This window comes from Spea bombifrons, chromosome 2 (genome assembly GCF_027358695.1).
Source record: "Spea bombifrons isolate aSpeBom1 chromosome 2, aSpeBom1.2.pri, whole genome shotgun sequence".
Classification (NCBI taxonomy): domain Eukaryota; kingdom Metazoa; phylum Chordata; class Amphibia; order Anura; family Pelobatidae; genus Spea; species Spea bombifrons.
In genome coordinates this window covers 57,187,545-57,215,363 of record NC_071088.1, presented here as the reverse complement: position 1 = coordinate 57,215,363, position 27,819 = coordinate 57,187,545, and the positions used below count along the sequence as shown (strand labels likewise).

Genomic DNA, 27,819 nt, shown 5'->3' with positions numbered 1-27,819 from the left:
ATATAAAATAAATCTCTTACAACGTGCAATTAAAATAATCAGTGAATGGCTACAGGAATCCCACAGCTACATGGCTTCAGTTTGATTTCAGCCCTTTGCTCATTTTCATGCAGCATTTACACAGAATAGCAGAGAATTATTTCTTGATTTTGATGCTACTAAAATGGATTTGATTCCCTAAAATCTAAGACCTTCATATTCTACAAGAAGGCAGCTATCACATGCATGACATGGGTCTGTCTGAGCACCATCAAGTCAATCCTAGGGCTGCAGATTAATCATACATACAACCAAACTGGTATTAGGCTGGGAACAGAATAACGTCTTTATGGCCTAGCAGGAAAGAGATATTTTGTAACTACTGTAAGATATGAAGTTACTTAATTAAATCATTTATAATTAGAGAAAAATAATGATAAATCTGATTTAGATTAAACAAAACAAGAATACTTTATACACCAACACACTGCGCTTAGTATTCTGCTGCATTCACACCGTGCCATGTGAAATTCTACAGTCTACAGAGCAAATTATTTTTAATGCATATATAGATATCATGTATGGAGAGTGCCAATAGTTAGGAAATAATTGATTTGGCCATGGGGCTTCTATTTCACTTGAAATAGCCAATTGAAACTGAATAATACTCTTCCAAATATTGGTCCACACTGTATGCAGAGATATTAAATATTAAGCTAATAAAAAGGGAATGAAAAACAGGAAGTACCAATGTGAGATAAGGCAGATAAAACCAAAACAAAAAAATACAGGCCTCCGCAAATCTTTTCATGTGCCAGAATATTTGTGGGAATCGTACATGTTAGAATCTTGGAGTTCTGTCAAAGTGTGAAGTAAATGAACTTCCTTTTAAAATGAGAAGAAGAAAACATGCAAACAGAAACAATTAAAAACATCAATTTAAAAACAAACATACAATGGCAAGACTTTTGTATCTAAAGCTGTCTTGAGAAATCACAGTATGAGTTTCTGGATCAAAGCATCAGTATCTAGAAGAAGAAGAAGAAAAAATGTTTATATGACAAAAACCAGCAGAACATAGTATGTAAATGTGCATAGTATTTTGTTAGAATTGTTTTACTAGTGTGTCTAAGTTACCTGTAGTAATTGGGTTTAAAAGGTCCATTTTTATTGAGACCCAAGTACTTAGCTTGATCATCGCTTAGCTCCGTTAAGTGTGCATCAAAGGAAGGCAGGTGCAGGCTGGCAACATACTCATCTGAGGGTAATACGTACATAAATTTAGCCAGTAGAATGAAACAAAAACTTAAATTATTGTGAACTAAAGGTAAACTAAAACATGAAGGGGTCTATGATGAACACAAATTGATATATGTAGGGCCAAATTCTGTAGATCGATATACTATCATTACAAAAGGTACATATTATGACTTACCCATCTTTTTGGGTAACAGGTACACATCCTGTTTGTATCTCCCCTCAGGAGCATTATAAAGCTCAATTAGAGCCAGTGCCTGTTAAAGACAGTCAACATAAATGTTTCTGCAACCATCTCTTTACACATAGTATACTGACAACCATATAGTAAAGGCTTCTCTTTCTTCACAAATCTGTCTGCATTATTCTGCCCTATCGGGTATTTCCACAAAAGAGCAGAGTCAGGAGGACAGCTTCTCTCCTATTATGTAAGCACACAGACTGGCCGGTTCACAGAGAAGAATACGGAAGACACAAGGGGAGAAGCAGACAAAGACAGAAGAACAAGAAGATAAACATGGAAGCAGCCGCCAGAGAAGGTAGGCCGACCCCAAATTCCGTTGATTGATATACCTGTGGTATAATAAGTAGCACCCCTGATTTAAAGATTTTAAATTAAGGGGAAAAAGTGGGCCTATAATCAGGACAATACAGTATACAATATACAAAATAAATTGTGAAACCATTGGCTGTTTAATGTATCCTCAATTGAATGTGAGCGAGGATATTATAGAAAGGGAGCTTTAGGGACAGAAATAAGTAAAGTGATGTGGTAGCGTTCCCATATAGCAGAACACACACATATGTATATGCCAATGTTGAAAGGAAGATGTTTGTGTTTCACAGTTCTCTTGCTTGTATACGTTAAAACTCACCTCCGTGGTTGCTGTAATGGAGAGAACAAAGGTAGGAATGGTTGAGCAGCTCAAGTTGAGGAGTCGACCCTGTGAGGTAGGAGAGATGTATCACTATATCTGTTTCACACACATGTCCACTTTATGAACAGCCCTGGTTCACACAAATGAGATACACCCCAAAAGAAAAGTATTGCCTTTTGAGTAATATCTAGCAATGTCTGTGTTGGAATAAAAGTCAGTGAACACTTCTGTAGCCATAAGTACGTTTTAATTCTTGTATTCCTAAAATACAAAAACAAACAGACGAAGCAAACAATTCCTGTCTAGGTCTCCAATCTTTTCCACAAAGTAGTGTAACAAACTCATACTGGCCAGCACCAACATCTCATGTGACAATACATATAGTGTCACTCTGTCAGGATATGCTATTACTGAACGTGTCTGATAAAGCAAAGCTTGACAAATTCATAAAATGTTTTTGGGTTTACGTTTTTTTGAATGCAGTTTTAAAGAGTGATCATAAGATCTCCCTTCACTGGCCCCACTGCCATAGGGGATACCCTTGCATTGTGTGATGGGGAGGACAACCCCTTTCCCCAAGGTCAGGCACACCGCTGGACTGCTACGTGGTCCCTAGGGGAAGAACTCCCTCAGTCCCAGCACTCAAAGTCACAGTATCGGGATATGACATCAGCAACATGTGAGGACAGAGAGGGAGCAGCAGAGCCTTCACCAGTCTGTGGATAAGCACATTCCTGAGCCAAAAAAGTTAGGCATGTGTATGTGTAAGTAGGTTAGTGTGTAAAAGATAGATGTACATTTCCACCATGTGAACTGGATCAAAGATGTGTCACTTGTGAGTATGAAGGTATGTATATGTAAAGTGTGAGTATGTGTGTGTTATCGTGCATTTGAATGAGTGTACATGTATATGTTAGTGTATAAAATAATGCAAGCAAGTTATAAAGAAATCAGATTACAATACAGGGACCTAATAGAAAAGCACATGACAGGCAGGTAGATGATCTGACACAGGGGAGATGTAATGGTGAGGTGTAAAGGTGGTGGTTAAATTTACACAAGCGAGAATGAGTAGGTTAACTTTTTTAAAAATGACAGTGGGTAGCAATAGAGAAGTAACATTTCCAGAAATTTTGAAGCTATGGGAAAAAAAAAAAACAGGAAAAAAAAGGTTTTCCCCTGGAAAAAATGGAAATGTGGTGGAGTAGTTTTACAAATTTTAAACTATCAATAGTATCATCAAAACTTTTTTTTGCCAATGGAACAACAATGTTGGCATATGTTAAGAACATTTCAGTTATACATGAGAACAGGTTAGCCCCCACCCCGTTCCCTCAAATGCAACAAAATAAATGTAAAAAAAAAAAAAATCAACACAAAAACAAAAGATCTCCTCCTACGTTATTGAACTGGGAGAGCAATCACAACTGCCAAATCAGATTTGCACCTTAGCACCAATTGCAAATGAAAAAGTTAAGTAACTGGCATCATTTGTGCCAATCAGGTGCGTACGCATTGCATCTTTCATAAAGGTCTAGGGAAGTACCGAAATGAAAATTCTGGACCGTTACTATCGTTACTCCAACTCTGCTTTGGCAATTCTCTTGCACATCCCTTGAAATTCTCACCAATTATTTGCTTCTTTAATAAACCCTACAATGTTTTCGGGGGGTTCTGCCGCTGGGCTGCATGTATGGTGGAGGGACCCCCAGTTGGTCAGGATGGGCATTCACTTGTTCTTCTTAATAGTTCATCTAGAGATTAGTCTGGCTGACAAAATAATGTCAACATGTGGTCTAAAAATATTATTGTATGATTTGTTACTCATTAACATCATTATTCGGAGCAATGAATGAGTGGGTGGACCATGAAAAACCCATGATCATATGCCAATGCTAATGGAAATCCACACTGGTGACTACTTGTCTAAATCAATGACACAGCTGACAACTTAACCAGTGATATTCTGTGATATACAATGGACAAGGAATTAAGCCATGACCCATGGGAAAAGGTGACAGAGGTCTGAGAGGTCTATGGAATACTTAAGCAGAATTTTTAAAACAGAATTTATGAAAAGATCTTGTTCAACTGTACCACTTCAATTAAGACTTTACCTCAGCCAGCAAGACAACTCTTTTACCATCTGGCCAGATTACATGGTCCACTTGAGATCTGATACGTTCCCAGGTGAGCTCTGGGGTGCGCAAGCTAGTCTATATAAAAAAAACAAAAGTTAAAGTCAATGTACAATATGCAATAATTATATAACCAGAAAAAAAAATCTATGTTGTGTAACAAATATTTAAATAGCATTTTAAGCTTGTATAGTCTCTGCTGAACATAGTGAGAAGTTTGAGGAACTTCCTTACTGAATTAAAACACCTTCACAATACGCATGGAAAGCAACACAGAAGCACAAAAAAGTAGATTTATTAAAATAAAAATAGTAAATATCAGAAATATTCTAGGGACCTATGTATGTTTTATAAAAGTCCAAATCTAAAAAGAATTAACATTTACAGCTCACCACATCAATCTCTGTGTTTGAGTGCCCCATGTTACACACAATACACCCATTTTTCATGCGGTCCAGATGCTCACGTGTCACCACATTTTTATTACCTGCAAAAACAAAGTTTCACACCTGCAAAGGACTATTACAACTTAAAAAGCGGCAGTTTGCTGTGACTGAGAGACATACTAAAGGGACACTTCAGCAATCATTTGCATGTAATAGCTGCGTGGCCCCTTTAAATTGGTGTGGTTGGTTTGGTCCCCTTTTCACACTCTCCAGCTAAATGTCTTGCAGAGGATGTGTGCAGCCCAAACACATCTTTCTTCCTGCACATGACATACTCACCTTCAGCTCTATTTCAGGTGAACACTGCCTGCAGGGGTCTGTTCAGTCCCCAGTGTGACTGTGTGGAAAGTGCTGCCATTGATTTCAACATCACTTTCCTGCCACTGATTGACTGTTTCAAGCATCCAATCAGTGGCAATGATAGTTGGATAAATATCAAGTTTTCGCAGGGCACTTTAACATACATTGTTCGTGAAAGAGGGTGTTTGAGACATTAGACTGTACCATTAAAGTACTTGTTTTCCTTATTACCTGTGCATGTGATGACCACATCCATCTGCCGTATGACTTCATTAAGTTTCACCACACGAAAACCCTCCATGCTGAAAAATATAGTGAGGCTTTCATTGTTAACGTGCTAGACTCTGTCCACTTAGCATAATGTCTGCATATTGTAGCTATACTTTTATGTGGCAAACCACTACGTCAGGCATTGAAGTATCAGACAATATGCTGGGGGGACGTTTATATTGCTGTTTGTATATTTGGAATATTTACAAATAGGTTTCATTATTTTTTTTTTTTTTACAGAAAAAGGGTAACATTAACCTTAGCTAGCTAGTATTTTCTATGGACCACAAAAAGCCGCTCCTCAATAGTCAGATACCTGCTATGTCCTGTTGGCATTAATGGCCATGTTGTAAGTGCCTGATCATTTTTTTTTTCTTTCTTCTGTAACAGTATGGAAAATGAAAAGACCCTATTGAAGTCAGACAGTATCTGATCTCTTTGGTTCCTATTATCTAATCTACCTCACAGAGGTGCGACACACACAGTGAGAAACAGAGCCTAACTTACATATTAACATACTTATAGAAGGAATTTATAAAATAATTAGCCACAATGTCATAAGAGAAGCAGGCATATGAACATGCAACACATAGGACAATGTGTAATATAACAGGACAACAAAATACACTGCAAGCAACCTCAATGTTGCATAATACATTTTGATATTTCTATAAACAAATAATTTTGGATTTGGTGAGTAGCAAAAGCAAGTGTACGGGGAGGGGTAGAAAGGTGTTTGGGGACTTTTAACACATATTATATATACCGTATTTGCTCGATTATAAGATGAGGTTTTTTTCAGAGCAAATGCTCTGAAAAATACCCCTCGTCTTCTAATCGGGGTCATCTTCTAATCAGACCTCAAATAGAGGGCTGATTATGAGACTAAGATCCAGATCTCCCGCACCGCTGCAGGCGACCTGGATCCTCCTGTCTCTCCCCCCCCCCCGCCATTTAACATCCCCCCACACACACACTTACCGGTGCTTCCTGCTGTATTGCCGGGGCACCAGGTTGACGTCTACGCGATCCGCGTAGACAACGTCCGCTGCAGCCGGAAGGAGTGCCGCACCGGTGCTGGGAACTCTGATCTCTGACAGCCGGGGAAGGTATCCGCGACGGACGCAGACAAACCCCCGCTGCCAACTCCACCTCCTTCCGGCTGCAGCGAAAGGAGACGTCAACCCGCTGCCCCGGCAATACAGCCGGACATTGGAAGCACCGGTAAGCGTGTGTGTTACATAGGGCATTTCTGGAATGCCTTATACCCCTATATGCCACTCTGGCACTTAGGGGGTTAAACTGCATATTATGGGGCAGAGTGGCATATAGGGAGGTATAAGGCATTTCAGGTGGCATTTAATAGAGCACTCTGCCTCCTGAAATGCCTTATACCTCCCTATATGCCACTCTGCTCCATAATTTGCCTTTTAACCCCCTAAATGCCAGAGTGGCATATAGGGGTATAAGGCATTTCTGGAGGCAGAGTGCTCTATACAATGCCTTTAACTCCCTTAATGCCACTCTGCCTCCTGAAATGCCTTATACCTCCCTATATGCCACTCTGCCCCATAATATGCATTTTAACCCCCTAAATGCCAGAATGGGATATAGGGGTATAAGGCATTTCTGGAGGCAGAGTGGCACATAGGGGGTCAAAAGGCATACCATGGGGCGCAGTGGCATATAGAGGGTTAAAAGGCATATCATGGGCCACAGTGCCATATTGGTGTGGCAAGCCTGGGGGCAGATGTGCGTAACTGGGGGACAGGTTGGAAAATACAAGGAAATAAAAACAAAAAAAATATTTTTCTAAATCATAGCTTTTATTAAAAAAATAGTTTACATGAATTAACATTTACTGGTAAAACTTTTTTCCTTTAGGGTCGTCTTATATTCAGGCTTTTTCTTTTTTTCCTAAGTAAATATTCAGATTTTGGGGGGTCGTCTTCACCGAGCAAATACGGTATATATATACACACACACACACCTCTGCCTCTTTCCAAATCACAGAGAAGAAAGGCAGAGGGGAAGACAGTTTTCTGGTAACAAAATTAGGGTGGAAGTAGGGGAAATTGGCTGTTGCTGGTTCCCAATGATCACCAGGCATCAAGCAGCAGTGGTCCCCATTGCAGTTAACAAGCTCTGAGTGTACACACTCTTCGGAATGACAAGTGTACCCTTCAACTGGCATTACACACTGTCTTTTCGTGAGTATGTAACAATTAAAACAGATCCAAATGCAGTTCAGAACACTAAATTAACATGGATCGCTGAAAACAGATAATGGATGATGCAGCCATCTGAATTTGTCTTCATTGGATTTAGATTATTATTCCTTAACCCCTTAATGGCCAGGCTGTTTTTTTATTTTTTGTACCCTTCGTGACCACTTAACACTTTTACGCTGCTCGTGTTAAGCTGTAATTTTCTCCTCCCATTTAGTGTACCCCCACAAATTATATATTGTTTTTTTTCAGGACAAGAAGGGCTTTATCTAATTTCCTATAAAAACAATAATAAAATATGATGAAAAATGTAAAAAACTTATTTGAAAAATCTTTTACTCATCTACAAAGGCTAATGAAAAAACCTGCTAAATACATTCTACTATTTGTTTTTTTGCAAGTTATAGGGCAATAAGTAGAAATAGCATTTCGCTATTTCAAATCAAATGCTGGCATTTTGGTAGAAACCCCCTGCGTATTTGAAATGCAAGTATTTTACCTCTTTCCATGAAGATACAGCGCTAATTTTAGCACTCTCATAAAAATAAACTTTTTTTTTTTTTTTTTTTTTACATTTTGTTGAAACTGGGTGGTATCATCACTGCATAATTATCAGTGGGCTCCACTGACTTGTATGGTTGAAGAGTTCTCAAAAGGGGTCTGGAGAGACCCTCTTGGAAATTTGTTTATTTCTTTAAAGGACGCGGGTATCTGAGGCAAAATCTGACGCTTGTGACCCCTCTCCAAAGCTGTCACAGTGCGTCCTGGGGTGGGTTTTCAGTGTTGCTGAATGCCTTGCTTTCGAAGCATTTCAGCGACACCATTGAAGCCATAGCCTCCTAAGCTCTTAAATCAGATGTCCGCTGCCATATAGTGTGTTTGGTAGACTTTGACGTCTGGGGAGGGGCCCCTGATGACGATCTCTGTGTTGCTGAATGCCTCAACATCGACACATTACAGCAACACTTATGCAAAGATTGCTTTCTAAGCTTTTTTAATGCCAGGAAAAGTGGGGTGCTAGTTCTGTATCCTTTGGTCTAAATGGTAAAAATAGCTCCTTACATTTAAACGATATCGAATAAGCTACAGTGAATACAAAGCAAAAACACACAGGTAGTTTTAATAAACACAGTTATACTAACAGCTATAAAAATACTACATAATCAACTGACATATTTGTAACGAAGAGTCAACATTTTTAGGATTTTTTTTTTTTTTTTAGGTATGTACAAAAAAAGTATTTTTTATGGTTGCTAACTGCTTATATTCTTAAAAAGTTGTATACAAGTACATTACCAAGCTTGAAGGGCACAGATTGGATCAATCTCTGTTACATGGACAACAGCACCCAGGGCCCTCAGAGCAGCACAGCATCCCTTTCCAACCTGAATAAGGAGAGCCATACAGTCAAAGGGTAACATTAGATACAAGTGTTTAGGAGTCAGATCACTGATTTTCACAGTGTAAACACAGACTTTCAAAACGCTAAGCACTTTGCCAAGTGGTCTTATAAAGGTTAAGCCATCTTTACTAGATATATTAATGAACATTTAAAAAAAGAAAAGAGGGTTCTTACTTCTCCATAGCCACACACCACAACCTGCTTGCCGCCAAACATAACATCTGTGCTTCTCTTAAGCCTGTGTAAAAAATGAAACATGTGTGCCTCATTCTAATAGCTACTGCCTACTTAACAAGCTTGTAATCTACCAGAAACCACACAATGTAGTGTTTTAGATGCCAAAAGGTGGGCTATCACACCATCTCACCCATCTAATATGGATTCCCGACAGCAGTACAGATTATCAAATTTCTGTTTGGTGACGGAATCATTCACATTCATGGCAGGAACACACAGCTTGCCGGCCTTGGATAGTTGATAAAGTCTAATTCACAAGAGAAACAAAATAAATTTACTAAATTAAGAGTAGTTCCTAACAGTTCTCAAGCAGAGCCCTCTTCACCTAATGTATTGGTTTGTCTTAGTCTGTCCTCGAATATATGTATTGTATGAAGCAATATAAATAAAAGATAATAACAATAAGCCACCTGACTGATTCTCATACTAAAATGCATATAATCCTCAAACCTCAAATACGTTCCAAAAAGAGCATTACATCCAGGAAGCCCATACTTGCGTGAGACCATGTGTATGTGTATCCATTCCTAAACCCTTCCTGAAACTATTTTCATTTAACCACGAGTCTCTTCCTATCCAGAGAGACTAAATCTCATAATGCATTGCATTTCTTAAACACAATCATTTGCCTGTAGTTTTGCCCTAGTATCTATAATAATATTAAGTCCTCGGTTAGTTTTAGGTCAAGTGGGGGTTTAGAGTGATGGAAATTTTCATATACCGAACAGCCAAAATTAACTTAGAACAGATATCAATGCAGATGCTGGTAAGATATAAGTTAGTATAGGATAGAGTACATGACACTGGTAAGTTTACATTATTTTATCTTAGTGTCATGGCTCTACTGTTGGAATACCTTCTCACCTGTGGACTCCAGTCACACTTTCCTCTACAACTCCACGGATGTTTTTGTAAACATGTGGATACTTCTTATAGACCCAATGAGTTAAGTCCCCTCCATCATCTAGGATCTAAGATACAAAATTACATTTATTTTTATGACCAAAGAACTAATAAAGGTTTTGGATAACTCTGAATTACTAATTACCATATTTGCCTGCCATCCACTACTGGCATTCACACAGCGGTCGATACACCACCAGAAATCATCTTCTGACTCTCCTTTCCAGGAAAAGACGGCAACACCTATAAGAAAAAATAGAATTTCCGCTCAAGGAATCTGAAAAAAATATAATTTAATGGTAAAGTAGGTAAGAGAAATAGGGCAAAATAAATAAATAAATGAAGCATCTACTGGAAGCAGAATAGTATCAAACATGTACCCTGCAGGCCTTTTAAACATCCTACTCTGGCACCCAGGCACTCAGTTGCTGGATCGGCTGCACAGCAATCCTGCCTGTCTTGAGAATGAGGTGCTGTGTGCCAGGATTAAACACTGGGACCTCTGCTGGCATGCAGTCTATGGAGCGTAGATGCTCCTCTGCTATAAAAGAGGGGATCCAACTGCAGGAAGAGGTAACAAAGCCTGGATAGGTATGAGTGCCTGATGGTTGTGTGATTGTGAGCACTGTGAGTGTCTGAGTAAGCTCGGTCATCTTTGTGGTAGAATATCTGTATCATGTGGAAATAAATAATTCACAGGAGTTAAGTTGAAATGAATGTGTGTGTGCCGCTTATGTAGGCATTATAAAGAGAGAGGAATATTTAAGTATAAAGCATATTCAGAGAATCAGTGCAGATACCAGACTCCGCCAATGCAGCAGCCACCTCATTCTGCGTTGAGTAGATGTTACAAGCACACCAGCGGCACTGTGCACCAAGTGCACAGAGTGTCTCAATCAGAACCTGTAAGTATATGAAAATGAGTAAAAAGTCAAATACAACATGAAAAAACGAGTAAGAGTACTCATCAGCTACAAAAGGACTTCACTTTCTCAAACAAACATGCCCATACATATAACAGGCATGTATACTGATTGCAATTATTACAATTTTTCTATCATGCCATATCATCTATTGTCAAAGCTAAAATGTTTGTTGAATTAAGTGATGAGTTTAACACGCTAGGTTTACTAAATGTAGCACAAGAGAACTCCGACGAGGTGCTCCTGGACAGCATAAACACATTGTAATGCAAAGTAAAATGCACTGTAGTAAATGTCCACTTATGCATAGGTCTCCCTAAAACTGCAGAACTCTTTGAAACAATATTACTGTTACCTACTCCAGCCATAAATACATTTGATTTTAAAATGAAACTCCCAAAACTGTAATAATTATGGTGTGTTTATTATCCTTTTTTTATACATAATATCTTTAAAGACAGTTTACCCATGCAATATTTATTATATAAATCTATCTACTTGATATAATTAAGGTGGATTCATTTTAACTCCGGACCAAGGAATATACTACCTATATGCTAACTTATGTCAACATACAAACACAAGCTACAGAACATGAGGAGAAGCAGGGTTTTCATGGTTTGTATTTCAAAGCAGTTTTAAAAGAACATGTTTCTTGGTACAAAGAATCAGGTATAATTATTCTAACATTACAGGGACTGACTCACGGAAACTAAAAAAACACCACACACTTACAACAAACATTCATAACACCAGTGCAGGGTGTGTTTGTTAAATTACAGATTTGGTCCATAATGTTGGGGTAAATATTCACCTAAAAACTCATCTTGTATCAGTAGTTTAAAATAATTTCTTAAAACAAAATGCCAACTCTTCTAACTTTCAAAAAGGAAACCGGTAACCCGAAACAGGCAGACCAGAAATTAACTGCAACATGCAGCTCTCAGCTGGCAGTATATTTAATTTTTCAGTAGTCACACTCTGGAGAGATTCAGAAAAGTTTGTCAGTAACTTTGGATCTTTTGCACTAACCCCGGTCTGTGCTGTAATGTGCGTGCAACCCACTATCTTCGCTCCTGATAGAGGTTTCTCCCCATGTGCTCGCTTCCTCAGGGAAATCAGAGCTGTCATTTCTGGAAATGTCACAAGGGAGAAACGGCTTACTCAGGATACACACACCCGAGCATTTTCTGGCTATCAATCTCCATAACAAACAGTAATGAGACTTGCTATTAAAAAACAAAACAAAAAAAACTGATCACCTTGTTCTGCAATCTCAATCTCCCTTCGGCCAAACTCAGCCTGCTTAATGTTCTTGACACAGAAGTCTGTGCTGCCTTTAGAGGTAGTTTGTTGTTTGTCTCTTGGAGAAATCTCATCATCCGAACTGTCTGTATAAGAAGCCACTAAACATAAAAGAAATACACACGCTCTAGATAAAATAACAAAGCTACAAAAGGGTACGACAGACAGCAATGTAGTAAGTGATACTACATCTACAGTTTGTCTATACTTGATTTAGATTTAAAAAAAAAACGTTAATGCGTGCAAATTCAATTACATTATGAAGTGGGTACAGCAGGCCTTCATATGCACATTTTATCTTAAAGTGGCAATACCACATCTTCCTGATCAATATTTTCATTATAGTGCATATACTGTTTATATATACTAGAAGTGATTAACCTCAAATGTTCCATGTTGTGACTAGTGCCAGATTGTAGTGATTTATAATGAGAATGGTTAATTTTATCTAAATAACTCCTACTGCCACCATCCTAATGCTTTAGTTTCCTCTACATCACCAATGCCAAGCTAAAACTTGATTCTCGACTTACCTGAGCTGTAGCTGTCAGTTGATGATTGTGAAATAGAGCGTGATAGAGACCTACGCCCGGTTTTGGTGGGAAACTTGCTAAACTCCTGCATATCATCTGCAAATTGGATCTGCTTCATGAGCCAGAGAAACAAGTATGTGAGAATTACTAACAGCAAGAAAAATGCCATAAAATGAGATTAAATTTTACAAAAACAAAAAAGGTATAGATAAACTGATTGACACTCTTTAAACTTCGACTTTAGGCCTGAAAACATTCAAAAATCCATGTGTACCAGGAAAATAAGATAAGGATCTTTTTTCTAACCAAAGACAAGTGTGCAAGTCTAGAACAGTTCAGTGGTCAAACAGTATATATATTTTTGATTTGATCATTTGTTTATAATAAATCATAAAACACACATATATACTTTATGTCAGAGATCCTGATATAATTTCTACCAATATCCCCTCCTCCTACTACAAACATATATCGTCAGTAATTACATGTACCTTGGAGACTACCAAAACTTCAGCAATAGAAAATGGTAGCTTGCAGGGGGGGGGGGCTTTGGTTGCGGCTTAACTGCGCATAATTCCTACCCTGCATGGACTACATCAATGCTTTGCAAAATCTAAAAATATTAAATATATCCAAATCAGCTTAAAGAGGTTTTCGAGTTAAACCACCAGCAGAGATGTGAACAAATGGGGGGGAGGGGCGACGGTACAGCTCCTTAGGCATTAGAGAAATACTCTGAATGCCAAAATGAGGTTGTGCAATAACCATACACTTATCCTTAATGCCTGCTAACAAGACATACCATAATGCAGACTAAGCATGTTGTTTCAGGTCATGTATAGCAGTAAGAATGTAAGAATGTATGCAATAAGTCAAACTACTGGGATTTATAACGATCGGTCCCAGATGAGATCTTAGTTCTAGGTAACGGATTTAAATAACAATACTTATTCCAATAACATTAGACATTTAAATATATAAAAAGAATACCTCTTGTATTATTACTGCATACACGTTATACCCTCAAGTCCAGAAACCACATTATCAAGTAAAAAAAAAGTGTTTGCTTATTCCACTCCAAATGCTGGTTTGCGGTGGACAAACTTGGTCACCACTGGTGACATGAATTGCAAAAAGTCTATGATAATTTTGCAGTGTCCCTGCTGACCGAGCCCATTATTCCCACTTGAAATGAGGGATTGGCGATTATTTTCATGTATGAGAGTCATGTTTGCACAAAAGGACTCTTCCTGTGTTGAAGTAGAAATAGGGTAGTTACCATCAGAAATAGTTGCCACGTTTAATCTATATAGTCATTGATTCATATGACACTCCCAAATATTAAATAAATCTATTTCAGTCCACCTCTAGATTGTACACTTGCGCTTAGGGCGCTGTTAGTAGTTATTTGCTGCAATCCAATCGGATGTCTTCAATGATATATGCCTTGGAGCTGGCAATAAAAAACACATATATCGTTTTAAAAGCCTTAAAATTCCTAAGTGATTAATCGTTTCTACACAACAGCAGCTTACAACTAGTAGCTGCTTTATATAATTCCCACAAAGTGTGCACATGACTTGGCTAAGTCTGATCAAAATTAGAAAGTAGGAGTGGTGGCAACTTACAGTATGGGACTGTAAAATATTTTAAGGGTCCATAATAGTTACACTACTTTCATTTGGAATTATATATATAAAATAAATAAACGTTGACCAACAGCATTTCTTATATGCATACTTACTAATGGACCGATGTGCAAACACGAAGACATAAGGCAGATCTTACAAATAGTAAATATAACATGTGCAGATTCTAAATAATGTAATATCCAAGTCCATTTTCATAACAAACCTAACATCTGCTGTGCTGACCAGTGGGGCCTCAAGCTTTAATTTACATTTTAAAGACTTCCTTCTGGTACCTATAATTTATTAGAAATTATAACCTTAGCTATAGCCATAGATATTTACCACTGGACAGCATACACCTAGCAGACTTCCGAGTATGCATGTTCCATAAAAGCAGAGCAAGTGTCAGATGCCGGGATAAAAAAAAATGAGATTGAATAGGTGTCAGCGGTTGGAGTACATTATATAACAATAGCACGTATATTAAGGATAAATGGCTATAACATATCAGCTGGCTATTATAGATACACGTCAGAAAAGGTGAAGTAACATGACAAATCTTCTCGGGGGGGGGGGCGTGTTAATGAGACGCCGGTCTGCGCTAAATGAGGAAGTCAGAGGTCCTAATAGGGATGAGATAATACAGATAACAAAATGTGCAAACCGAGAACTGAACTAAAGTTATGGACAAGAAAACGGACTGTAAACGAGTAACGTCACGACAGAGTGTAACGAACACATGTGACGTCATTACCTTCTTAGGTGTCTTGCTTACAGTGGCCATAAATGTGAATTTCTCATCAGGGTCTGGTTCGTCGGCAGAAACTGCATCTGTACCCGACATGGTTACTTTAAAACTCGGGCCTTGAGTGCGATTCCGACTTGAAATTGCGGATGTCCAAATCAGACACCAGTACAGAGAAGAATAATAAAGGTCAGTGCGGCGAGGTCCGTCGTTGCGTCGTAGAGACTGGCAATCCAATCTAAACGTAATGTGTGGGCAACGCGGTGACGTGACGTCCACTGGAAAAGTGACCGCGAGAGGGCAGAAAAGTTCTGTCAGTGCTTTGGAAAAGCAACGACATTCGTGAAGGGCAGGTCGCAAAAGCTGAGAGAATTATTGCACGTTTAGCATTTTAATTGTTTAGTTTTTTTTTCATGTAACCAACACAAATCAATATATTTTTTTTAAACGTTAGCGATTCTGGGGGAGGCGAGAACTGAAATTTTAGAGAGGTTCCATCCTTTGAGTGCTGGGGTCAGGGCACATTTTGGCTCTTGGCAGACAGGGCCAATTTCTGTAGTTTTCCTACAGTTAGGTTTAGCTGACAAATATACATACACTACATTTTACCTAGAGAAAACTACATATTTTTTCTGGGACAAGCATAGATATTGGTAGTAGCTAGACTTTTGTGCATTGGTACAAATCTCCAAAAACATGGCAAATGACCCCCAGTGAAACAAACAAGAGGTTGAACCTCCAAACATTTGTTAGGAACTTGTTAATTAGTTTGTCTGTTTTAATTGCATAATTATATGAGCTGGCCCTAGTGGTAAAATCTTCCCCAACTCAACTACCAGTGCATCACAATATATAGAGCACTGCTAGTGTACAGCATGAATTTATTTTGCTGATGGCACACTGGTGGAACCGCAAAGAGTGGGGTAGAGCCCTGCGCGGGACTGCTTTTTTAATCCCGCTCCAGCTGATTTTTTGACAAATCCTGCCCACTCCCTCAATGTGGGTGTTCTACTCCCGCCCGTTCCCGCCACATTTGTGGCTAATTAAGCCCGCCTCCTTACCTGAACTGCAGATTTCCCGTGCAGTCCCGCAAGGCTGCCCTCGAGTTGCTCCCTCACAGCATCTCTTCTCTTGATCTCCCCCGGCCTATCTGTCTTTCAACATGCCTTTATTCCTTCAAACAATCCGTCAAGACCCACTTCTTTAAGGATGCTTACAATATAGCACATTAACGCCCTCCCATATTCCTTTAGCTCACCTTTTCTAGTCCCTCTCCTGCAATACTTTTACTAGTGTGGCTGGTCCATCCCTAACAACGTTACTTTTACCTATTGTGTAATACACCCTAAATCCCTCTAGATTGTAAACTCATCTGAGCAGGGCCCTCCTCACCTGTTGTCTCTGTAAGTCAAATTGTTATGTTACATACTGTTTGTTATGTCCTGTCCACCCATTGTACAGCGCTATGGAATTTGATGGCGCTATATAAAACAATAAATAATACTCCATGCTGAGGTTATGGATGAGTAGCACACATCAGCTCACATTTTGGCATCTCTTAGTAGACTGGCGCATTCATTTTTGTACAAATGCATTTTTTTATGCTGAATTTTACCGTTTTGTCCATTCGTCAGACTAGCGTACAAACAAATGCAACATTAGAAGAAAGAAAACAAATATGCACAATATGAAAATCTTTGTTCATTCGTTTGGCCGCCATATTAGCTACAATAAGAAGTGGAGTATCTCTCCATTTTAAATGACAACTGTAGTGTGTGTGAATATTCCTGCGAATATTTAGAATATCAAATTAATAAAACAAGCCCTTTAGGTGCAACATGGGTGCAGGTGCAATTTATGGAGAAAGTGATAAGGGAGGGAGAGGGGGTAGATAGTGAGGAAGAGGGTAGTAAGAATATTTAAATAAGTAAAGAGTGTGAATTAATGTGTGGATGCATTGTGTGAATGAGGGAGAGCATGAGTTAATATGTGGGTGAATTGTCTGAATGACGGAGAGCATGAGTTAATATGTGGGTGAATTGTCTGAATGAGGGAGAGCATGAATTGTCTGAATGAGGGAGAGCATGAGTTAAAACGTGGATGAGTTGTCTAAATGAGGGAGAGCATGAGTTAATATGTGGATGAGTTGTCTGAATGAGGGAGAGCGTGAGTTAATATGTGGATTAATTGTCTGAATGAGGGAGAGCATGAGTTAATATGTGGGTGAATTGTCTGAATGAGGGAGAGCATGAATTGTCTGAATGAGGGAGAGCATGAGTTAAAACGTGGATGAGTTGTCTGAATGAGTGAGAGCATGAGTTAATATGTGGATGAATTGTCTGAATGAGGGAGAGCATGAGTTAATGTGTGGATGAATTGTCTGAATGAAAGTGTGAATTAGTGAGTGACTGTAAAATTGTTTGTATATATAACTAGCAGGATGTTTGAACCTTGGGGACCAAGATGGCACAGGCAGTAGTGTAGTGTGTGTGAATATTCCTGCGAATATTTAGAATATCAAATTAATAAAACAAGCCCTTTAGGTGCAACATGGGTGCAGGTGCAATTTATGGAGAAAGTGATAAGGGAGGGAGAGGGGGTAGATAGTGAGGAAGAGGGTAGTAAGAATATTTAAATAAGTAAAGAGTGTGAATTAATGTGTGGATGCATTGTGTGAATGAGGGAGAGCATGAGTTAATATGTGGGTGAATTGTCTGAATGACGGAGAGCATGAGTTAATATGTGGGTGAATTGTCTGAATGAGGGAGAGCATGAATTGTCTGAATGAGGGAGAGCATGAGTTAAAACGTGGATGAGTTGTCTAAATGAGGGAGAGCATGAGTTAATATGTGGATGAGTTGTCTGAATGAGGGAGAGCGTGAGTTAATATGTGGATTAATTGTCTGAATGAGGGAGAGCATGAGTTAATATGTGGGTGAATTGTCTGAATGAGGGAGAGCATGAATTGTCTGAATGAGGGAGAGCATGAGTTAAAACGTGGATGAGTTGTCTGAATGAGTGAGAGCATGAGTTAATATGTGGATGAATTGTCTGAATGAGGGAGAGCATGAGTTAATGTGTGGATGAATTGTCTGAATGAAAGTGTGAATTAGTGAGTGACTGTAAAATTGTTTGTATATATAACTAGCAGGATGTTTGAACCTTGGGGACCAAGATGGCACAGGCAGGTGTATATGGAACAAAGATGGCACAGGCCGGGCTGTTTGGGGACAAAGTTGACTTGTGCTGTGCTATATGGGGACAAAGATGGCAAATCTTATGTGTGTTATCTGGGTGCTGGTCAAGTTCTATGTGGGCAGTGTGGATGCCAGGGCTGGCTTTGGGGTATGCAATCTGTGATGTATGCCTGTAATTTAGGGGGTTTTAAATATACTAAAACAATTGTATCAGTCCTCAGTAAACCACAATGGCATTTGGAAATGGCAGTTTAGGGAAATAAAAAAAAACCTAGAAAGATATGTGACAGTATAAAAACTACTTTTAATAAAATCACAACTGTCAGTCTAAGAAACCACAGGGGCCTTGTGGCTAGACTCAGTTGCTTAATTACCACAAAAATAATAAACAGAAAAAAAAATATACCAAAAAATATATAGTAAAACATATAATAATATAACACTCCTAATCAATATTGGTACATGGTTCAGGCTTAATGAGTATAAAGTCCCATATAAGAAAAACCTAAAAAAAATTGTATCCAACTAAAAAAACTTTGTAGCAATTGTCCTGCAACATGAATTTGTATCAACAGTGTTTCAGCACTGAATACTTCAAAACATCATGCTGATGGTAAAAGGCAGTAAGCACTATGTCTTTATAGAATCACTGGCCGGTGCCTTATTTGGTAAAACAGATGCTCTTTTTCTTAACGGATCATAAAAAGATGGTACACTGTACCGCTCACCATCTGATGTTAGACCGGATTTTTGTCGCTAGCAGATCTTTTCAAGTACAACGTTCCAACTGGGAGATATGGCTCTGGATGGAAGGTAGCCTCTCACACAGGCGAGCGCACTGGCAATCACCGGCGTCTGACGTAATAGTCAGATGATATCTGTCAGTTGTTAACTGTATGTAGGACGTTTCCGGCCGAAATCGCAAACACAGACCAACTCAGTGATGGTATTCGCTGGGTGTCCACAGTCAATCAGCATACAGGCAAAAAGTGCAAATAGTGCCTTCCAAACTTCCACAGTTGCTGCCGGCTTAGCGGCCAGTATCTGAACAGTGTCCAATAAAGTAGTGTGTTTAACCCCTTCAGGTCCGGGACGTACCTGGTTCTTCCTGGTCACAGGTCACCGGTAGACCGGGACGTACCAGGTACGTCTTCCTCAAAAACCGCCCCCCACATCGCCACAATCGTGGTGATCGCGGGGGCGCTGCTGCTGCTGTCTGCCCAGGGGCAGACCAGCACAGCCTCTCTAAGCCCGCCCCCAAGCCTACGATCACTCCCACGGAGTGATTCTGTAGGCTGAAACCGCGATTGCAGAAAAACCTGCAATCGCGTTTTCAGCTGCCACAGGCAGCTTCAGGGAAGGGGGTGGTGTGTTGACACAACACCCCCCTGCTGCCTGATCGCTCCATGAGAGTGTCAGTGCAGCGTTAACCCCTTCAATGTCGCGATCGCGGCATTGAAGGGGTTAATTCCTGTTTTTTATGGGGCTCTGCTGCTGGTGGTCTGCCTGGAAGCCCAGGCAGACCAGCAACAGCAAAAACGAGCCCCCACAAGTCCTTTGATCAGTCCTGTAGGACTGATCAAAAAGACTCCTCCCCTGCAATCTCCAGTCTATGGGAGATTGTGTCCCAGCTGCCAGAGGCAGCTTCGGGACAGGGAGACAGGGGTCTTTGGCCTCCACATGATTGTGGAGACCAGTCCCCACCCCCTCCCTTGCTCAATTAACCCCTACCCCCCTCTTGCTCAATTAACCCCTTCAATGCTGCGATTGTGTATGACCCCCATCGCAGCATTGCAGGGGTTAATATTAGTCCCCACAAGCTTGGAGCATATAAATAAAATTAAAAAATAAATACCGTATTTGCTCGATTATAAGACGATGTTTTTTTCAGAGCAAATGCCCCTCGTCTTCTAATCGGGGTTGTCTTCTAATCAGACCTCAAATAGAGGTATACGCGACGGACGCATACAAACCCCCGCTGCCAACTCCACCTCCTTGCGGCTGCAGCGGAAGGCGACGTCAACCCGCTGCCCCGGCTGGAAGCACCGGTAAGAGAGGTGAGAGAGGGGGAAGGGGGGAAGAGAGGGGGAAGGGGGGGTGAGAGAGAGAGAGTGTGTGTGTGTGTGTGTTAGTTAAATGGGGGTATAGGGTGTGTGTGTGTTAAATGGGGGCATAGGGCATTTCTGGAGTGGCGTTAAGGGGGCATTTAATAGAGCACTCTGCCTCCTGAAATGCCTTATACCTCCCTATATGCCACTCTGCCCCATAATATGCCTTTTAACCCCCTAAATGCCAGAGTGGCATATAGGGGTATAAGGCATTTCTGGAGGCAGAGTGCTCTACACAATGCCTTTTAACTCCCTTAATGCCACTCTGCCTCCTGGAATGCCTTATACCTCCCTATATGCCACTCTGCCCCATAATATGCATTTTAACCCCTAAATGCCAGAATGGGATATAGGGGTATAAGGCATTTCTGGAGGCAGAGTGGCACATAGGGGGTCAAAAGGCATACCATGGGGCACAGTGGCATATAGAGGGTTAAAAGGCATATCATGGGCCACAGTGCCATATTGGGGTGGCAAGCCTGGGGGCAGATGTGCGTAACTGGGGGACAGGTTGGAAAATACAAGAAATAAAAACAAAAAAAATATTTTTCTCAATCATAGCTTTTATTAAAAAAAAAATAGTTTACATGAATTAACATTATATTCAGGCATTTTCTTTTTTTCCTAAGTTAATATTCAGATTTTGGGGGGTCGTCTTATAATCAGGGTCGTCTTATAATCGAGCAAATACGGTAAATTAAAAAAATAACAGCACTGACCTGAAAGTCCAGGGTGCTTCCAGGTCAAATGCTGGGCTGATGATGATCAGATCACTCCTGGCCAATAGGAGTGATCAGATCATTGTGGCAGCCCATGGATGACCCTGCCCTACAAAGAGAGAGGGGTCATCTAGGGTAATTATGAAATAACACAAGTTATTAATAATAATAAAAAAAAAACAACATAATTATTACCTGATCACTTGTCGGTGACATTTTAAGTCGCTGATTATTGATCGGTCTCCCTGATTGATGTCAGTGGCCTAAACCTGTCACTTACAAGTAATCTGATTAAAAAAAACAATTTTTTTTTACAAAAGTTTAAAAATTGAAATGCGCATGTTCCAGTTTTGCCCTCAAAAATAGCTTCCTCAAAAAATGCATGAGCCATGCATGTGAGGCCTTGTTGGAATCATGGGATGTTGGTGAACAAAATGTGGCATTTTCTTTCACTGTTGCACATATGCTGTGCAAGAAATAAATTGCAACATTGAAATGTATGCGTTAAAAATGCAATAAAATTAAATTTCCGTGAAATTTTGGCAGACATCAATGAAGAAATGGCTGCCTGAAAACTGTCAAAATTACCCTAGTTGAACACCTTGACCTTTGACTGCTGCTCATAAATATATACTTTTATGGGGTAATTTACAGTGGGGGGCTTCCAAAATGTCCCAAATAGGATATGGGCCCAGTAAACCAATTTCTGAAAATTCCAAATTTGAAAACTAAAATGCGCATGTTCCAGTTTTGCCCTCATAGCTTCCTCAAAAATGCATGAACCATGCATGTGAGGCCTTGTTGGAATCAGGGGATGTTGGTGAACAAAATGTGGTGTTTTATTCCACTGTTGCACTTATGGTGTGCAAGAAATTTAATGCAACATTGAAATGTATGCTTAAAAAACGCAATAAAATAATTTCCCTGTGAACTTTGGTAGACATCAGTGAAGAAATGGCTTGCTAAAAACTGTCAAAACTACCCTAGTTGGACACCTTGACTTGTCTACTGTTCATAAATATATACTTTTATGGGGTAATTTACAGTGGGGGCTTCCAAAATGTCCCATATGGGATATGGGCCCAGTAAACGAATTACTGAAAACTTGCACATGTTCCAGTTATGGCCTCATGGCTTCCTCAAAAAATGCATGAACCATGCATGTGAGGCCTTGTTGGGATCATGGGATGTTGGTGAGCAAAATGTGGTGTTTTTTTTCCACTGTTGCACTTATGGTGTGCAAGAAATTCAATGCAACATAGACATTTATGCGTTAAAAACGCAATAAAATAATTTCCCTGTGAACTTTGGCAGACATCAGTGAAGAAATGGTTGGCTGAAAACTGTCAAAATTACCCTAGTTGAACACCTTGACTTGTCTGCTGTTAATAAATATATACTTTTATGGGGTAATTTACAGTGGGGGGCTTCCAAAATCTCCCAAATGGGATATGGGCCCAGTCAACCAATTTCTGAAAATTCCAAATTTGAAAACTAAAATGCGCATTTTCCCGGTTTGCCCTCACAGCTTCCTCAAAAAATGCATGAACCATGCATGTGAGGCCTTGTTGGAACCGGGGGATGTTGGTAAACAAAATGTGGTGTTTTCTTCCATTGCTGCACATATGCTGTGCAAGAAATAAATTGCAACATTGAAATGTATTCGTTAAAAACGCAATAAAATACATTTTCCGTGAACTTCGGCAGACATCAATGAACGAATGGCTGCCTGAAAACTGTCAAAATTACCCTAGTTGAATACCTTGACTTGTCTGCTGTTCATAAATATTTACTTGTATGGGGTAATTTACCTCAAAATTTAGCAGCAATTGGCGATAAAATCCCTGTTTGAAAAGTGTCAAAATGACCCTAGTTGTACACCTTGACTTATCTACTATTCATAAACATATAATTTTGGGGGGATAATCAGTATCTGTGACAACTATTGCAGTTATTAGACTACCATGCCAAATTTGAAAAAAATTACATTTTAAAAACGTGATGCATGCCTTGCAATATTTGCCCTATACTGGTCAAAATAGATGAAAATCTTGGCTTTATTGGGTGGTTTCCAAATAAGGACAAGTTAATGAATATATTTTGGATAATTTTTTCCCATTGGTTCAATGTGTGTACAATTTGTATGTATACAAAACTGTAAAAAAATGTGTTTTTTTCATTTTTTCCCCACTTTTTCCAGTTTATTTCAAACAAAACAATGTACTACCCAGCTTAATATGGTTTCAAATGAAAGCCCTACTTGTGCTGAAAAAAACAATATATGATTTGTGTGGGTGCACCAATTGATAAGAGAGAAATTACAGTTGAAGAAAGACATAGCAAAAAAACAAAAACGGCTCCGGTCCTTTAGCGACACCTTAGTATCAAAATCCCGGTCCTGAAGGGGTTAAACACAAGCCAAACGCGTTTTGGGGTATAGTAGCTGTTAGAGCAGTCCCCTTCCTCAGTAGCTGTGACAGTGTCTGAACAGTGTCCAATAACGTAGTGTGTTTAAACACAAGCCAAACGCATTTCGGGGTATGGTAGCTGTTAGAGCAGTCCCCTTCCTCAGTAGCTGTGAGCCATATCTCCCAGTTGGAACGTTGTACTGGAAAAGATCTGCTAGCGACAAAAATCCGGTCTAACATCAGATGGTGAGCGGTACAGTGTACCATCTTTTTATGATCCGTTAAGAAAAAGAGCATCTGTTTTACCAAATAAGGCACCGGCCAGTATTATTTTTCCATATGTTGATTCCACTTGAGGTATAGGTGGTGTTTCAGTTAACCTCGTTATCTTGATCGTGAGCTGCACTGTGTTGTGGGTTTTAAATATACCTTTAATGCCGTGTTTTTATGTGAATTCCAATTGATCTATACCTGCAGATCAGATTTTTGTGTTATTTTGTAGATCCATATCTATATATTTCCATACATTATTTATGTATACCTGCAAATACAGTGTTTGTATGTCTTATTCAGTTGATTAATACCTGCAATGCTGTTTCCATGTATTTATTTGATCTATACCTGCAATGCTACGTTTCATATATTATTGTATACCAGCAAATACAGGATTTGTATGTCTGATTCTGTTTATTTGATATATACCTTCAGTGCTGAGATCACAAGTGAATTTCAGTTGATCTATACATGCAAAGCTTGGTTTGTGTGTTAATGTGTTGATCTATACCTGCTATCGGCAGCAGGGACTAATATTAATATGTATCAGCAACTGGGGCTAATATTAATATATATGGGCAGCAGGGGCATCAATACACAAGGGGCAAAAACACTAAGGGGGGTATAAACGACAATGCAGTGTGAAACATCCATCCTGATGTAGACGTCTGTGACCTAGATTGTGTTCTGCTGTTTGTGTGTTTTTGGTTATCAGTATAGCAGAGCCTGTCCTGGGGTGTGTGTGTATAGGTGTTGGTGTGGCAGAGCCTGTCCTAGTGTGTGTTTGGGTGTTGGTGTGGCAGAGCCTGTCCTGGTGTGTGTTTGGATGTGGGTGTGGCAGAGCCTGTCCTGATGTGTGTGGGTGTCTGTGTGGCAGAGCCTGTCCTGATGTGTGTGTCTGGGTGTCGGTGTGACAGAGCCTGTGTTGGTGTGTGTGTTTGGTCATCTGTTTCCTGGCACTTAACTTACAGTAGGAATTATTTAATTTATATTTATCCAGAGATAAAATGCCCTCCTGAAGTTGTAGTGACTTCAGGGGACAAAACGTTCAAGGCCCTGAAATCATTTAGTGGAAAAGTTATTTATTGTGTTATAATATTTATGTCAAGGATTAGTTGCACTCAATTGTGGCTTCAGGCTTCCCATGTTGAATGATCAAGTATTATTTTAGTCCAATAACAAAAGTATAATTCCATAGCACATTACTTTTGGCAATATATATATATATATATATATATATATAGTTTTTTCAGTGGTATGATTTAATGGTGGAAATTATGAATGCCCCCCCAGTTTGACTGTGGTATCTTGTGTGCCCCACCTATATATTGTTTCTAGAGTCGCCACTGTGTGGGTGCAATGGCAAGTCATTTTTTTTTCTATTATGGCTGACTAGTATGGCTGATTTTCAGAATGAATTATATATATCAGGGCTATCCAAGTTTTTTCTGCAGTGGGCCACTTCATCAGAATTGTATACGTGCGAGGGCTGCACTCATTTTTCACTGTGAGAAAATATGGCCTTTAATAAGATATGCAGATTAAAATAAAGTAAATGACACAAAACCTTTACTTTTCCTCTCACTGATTTCTGGGCCTAGAAGTTTTTGTGACTGGATAAGTAAAAATGAAATAGTTCAATTTATTCTAGGGATGCCCCAAAATGAAAATACTGGACCAAAACCTAAAATTCAGGGTTCACTTAGCCGAAAATGACCCCCACCTTTAAAAATAATAAAAATATCCAACACATAAAAGTAAGTTACACACCAAAATTGTACCACAAATGTAATAACATGCTGAACTTGTACATCGCAAGACTTGTATAGACTTTTTATATCCACTGTAACAACATACAAGTGCTTTATACCTTGTGCATCTTTAATATAAAAACACAGCAACAGACCTCTGGGAACATTCTTAACAGGGTACTCCTAAAAACCTGTATAGACAAAGTCTGACAAGAAGCTATATGTATACACAGTCAAAAAATGTACTGATCTCATGGTGCTGTCTAAGGACATATGAATAAATAGTGTTATGCAAGAGAAATGCTCTTATTGATTGTCAAATTGTATTTGTCCATGTTGCATGGAAAACTCAAGTTCATATGAGGCGCTGAGGTGTATATGCATACATATCCTTGGTTCCTGGAAACAGTCTATGCAATCAAATACAGACTGTACTTTTCAAATGTGTAAATGTTTGGACAATATATACATTTAAGGTTCTACTGCCATGTTAACATAATAGAGCTATTTTCTATGCACACATAAACCTACTCAGTGTCATACTTCAATGTTGCACTGCAAGAAGAAAATACCTTATCATGGTTAATTTGCAGTGGAAACTTTCATATAAAACAATTCATGTAATACAGAAAGGATCATGATGAAAATATTCATGAACCCTGCTCTCCCAATGCACACTAGATTCATACTCCCCAACAGTTTGTATACTTGACATGCCTCCTACTCTGCTACTTATGGTGAGCTGTATCTGTTTTGTTTAACCCCTTCCGGACCGGGGCGTACCTGGTACTTCATGGTCACATGTTCCCTGCAGACCGAGACATACCAGGTACGTCATCCCCAAAAAACGCCCCCACATCACCACAATCGTGGTGATCGTGGGGGCGCTGCTGCTGTCTGCCCAGGAGTCTGGGAAGACCAGCACAGCCACTCCGAGCCCGCCCCCGAGCCAGAGATCACTCCCACGGAGTGATTCTGGAGGCTGAAAACGCGATTGCAGGAAAACCTGCAGGACAGGGGGTTGAGTGTTGCTCAAGTGTGGGGACCTGACACAACATCCCCCTGCTGCCTGATCGCTCCATAAGAGCGAAAGTGTTGAAAGAGTTATTTAAAAAAAAATAACAGCACTGACCTGAAAGCCCAGGGTGCTTCCATGTCAAATGCTGTGAGTTTAGTAAGTTGGATGATGATGATCAGATCACTCCTGGCCAATAGGAGTGATCTGATCATTATGGCAGCCCCTGGATGACCCTGCCTTAGAAAGAGAGAGAGGTCATCTAGGGTAATTGTGGAAAAAAATATTAATAAAAAAATACATAATTATTACCTGATCACTTGTCAGTGACATTATAAGTCACTGATTATTGATCAGTCCCCCTGATCAATGTCAGTGGCCTAAACTTGTCACTAACAAGCCTGAAAACTCTCAAAATTACCCTAGTTGAGCACCTTGACTTGTCTACTGTTCATAAATATATACTTTTATGGGGTAATTTAAATTGGGGGGCTTCCAAAATGTCCCAAGTGGCATATGGGCCCAGCAAACCAATTTCAAAAAATTTGCACATGTTCCAGTTTTGGCCTCATAGCTTCCTCAAAAAATGCATGAACCATGCATGTGAGGCCTTGTTAGAATCATGGGATGTTGATGAACAAAATGTTGTGTTATCCTCCACTGTTGCACTTATGCTGTGCAAGAAAACTGTCAAAATTACCCCAGTTTAACACCTTGTCTACTGTTCATAAATATATACTTTAATGGGGCAATTTACAGTGGGGGGGGGCTTCCAAAATGTCCCAAATGGGATATGGGCCCAGCAAACCAATTTCTGAAAATTCCAAATTTGGAAATAAAATGTGCATGTTTCAGTTTTGGCCTCATAGCTTCCTCACAAAATGCATGAACCATGCGTGTGAGGCCTTGTTGGAATCAGGGGATGTTGGTGAACAAAATGTGGTGTTTTCCTCCACTGTTGCACTTATGCTGTGCAAGACATTCAATGCAACATTGAAATGTATGCTTTAAAAATGCAATAAAATAAATTTTCTGTGAAATTTGACAGATATCAGTGAAGAAATGGCTGCCTGAAAACTGTCAAAATTACCTTAGTTGAACACCTTGACTTGTCTGCTGTTCATAAACATATACTTTTATGGGATAATTTACAGTGGGGGCTTCGAAAATGTC

General features: G+C 39.5%; 1 protein-coding gene across 4 annotated transcripts; it reads right to left on the bottom strand.

Annotated features, from left to right (window-relative positions):
- Window positions 1-879: 879 nt before the first annotated feature.
- On the bottom strand, window positions 880-15,411 carry AHCYL1 (adenosylhomocysteinase like 1). Of its 4 annotated transcripts, none has more exons than XM_053454306.1 (17): window positions 15,185-15,410; window positions 12,800-12,911; window positions 12,224-12,367; window positions 11,994-12,094; window positions 10,839-10,941; window positions 10,184-10,281; window positions 10,000-10,106; window positions 9,266-9,382; window positions 9,073-9,136; window positions 8,793-8,881; window positions 5,230-5,300; window positions 4,645-4,739; window positions 4,232-4,330; window positions 2,112-2,180; window positions 1,415-1,493; window positions 1,117-1,237; window positions 880-1,007 (listed from the first exon to the last, which is right to left on the bottom strand). In XM_053454306.1, exons 1-17 carry the CDS (start codon window positions 15,272-15,274, stop codon window positions 1,001-1,003), a joined length of 1,566 nt encoding a protein of 521 aa, XP_053310281.1. In that variant the 5' UTR covers window positions 15,275-15,410; the 3' UTR covers window positions 880-1,000. The 4 variants fall into 4 exon arrangements, with proteins under 4 accessions (XP_053310281.1, XP_053310283.1, XP_053310284.1 ...); XM_053454308.1 differs by having other exon boundaries at window positions 12,800-12,908; XM_053454309.1 differs by lacking the exon at window positions 880-1,007 and having other exon boundaries at window positions 1,113-1,237; window positions 12,800-12,908; window positions 15,185-15,411.
- Between the last annotated feature and the right edge of the window lie 12,408 nt (window positions 15,412-27,819).

Bases quoted from the DNA above. Each gene is read 5' to 3' on its own strand.
- AHCYL1 (XM_053454306.1), bottom strand. From the start codon at position 15,274: ATGTCGGGTACAGATGCAGTTTCTGCCGACGAACCAGACCCTGATGAG. The intron at 10,107-10,183 runs GTAATTAGTAAT...TTTGTATCTTAG, and splicing joins GTGGATGGCAGGCAAATATG to ATCCTAGATGATGGAGGGGA. The intron at 2,181-4,231 runs GTAAAGTCTTAA...CCTACCTCACAG, and splicing joins GAGTTGTCTTGCTGGCTGAG to GGTCGACTCCTCAACTTGAG.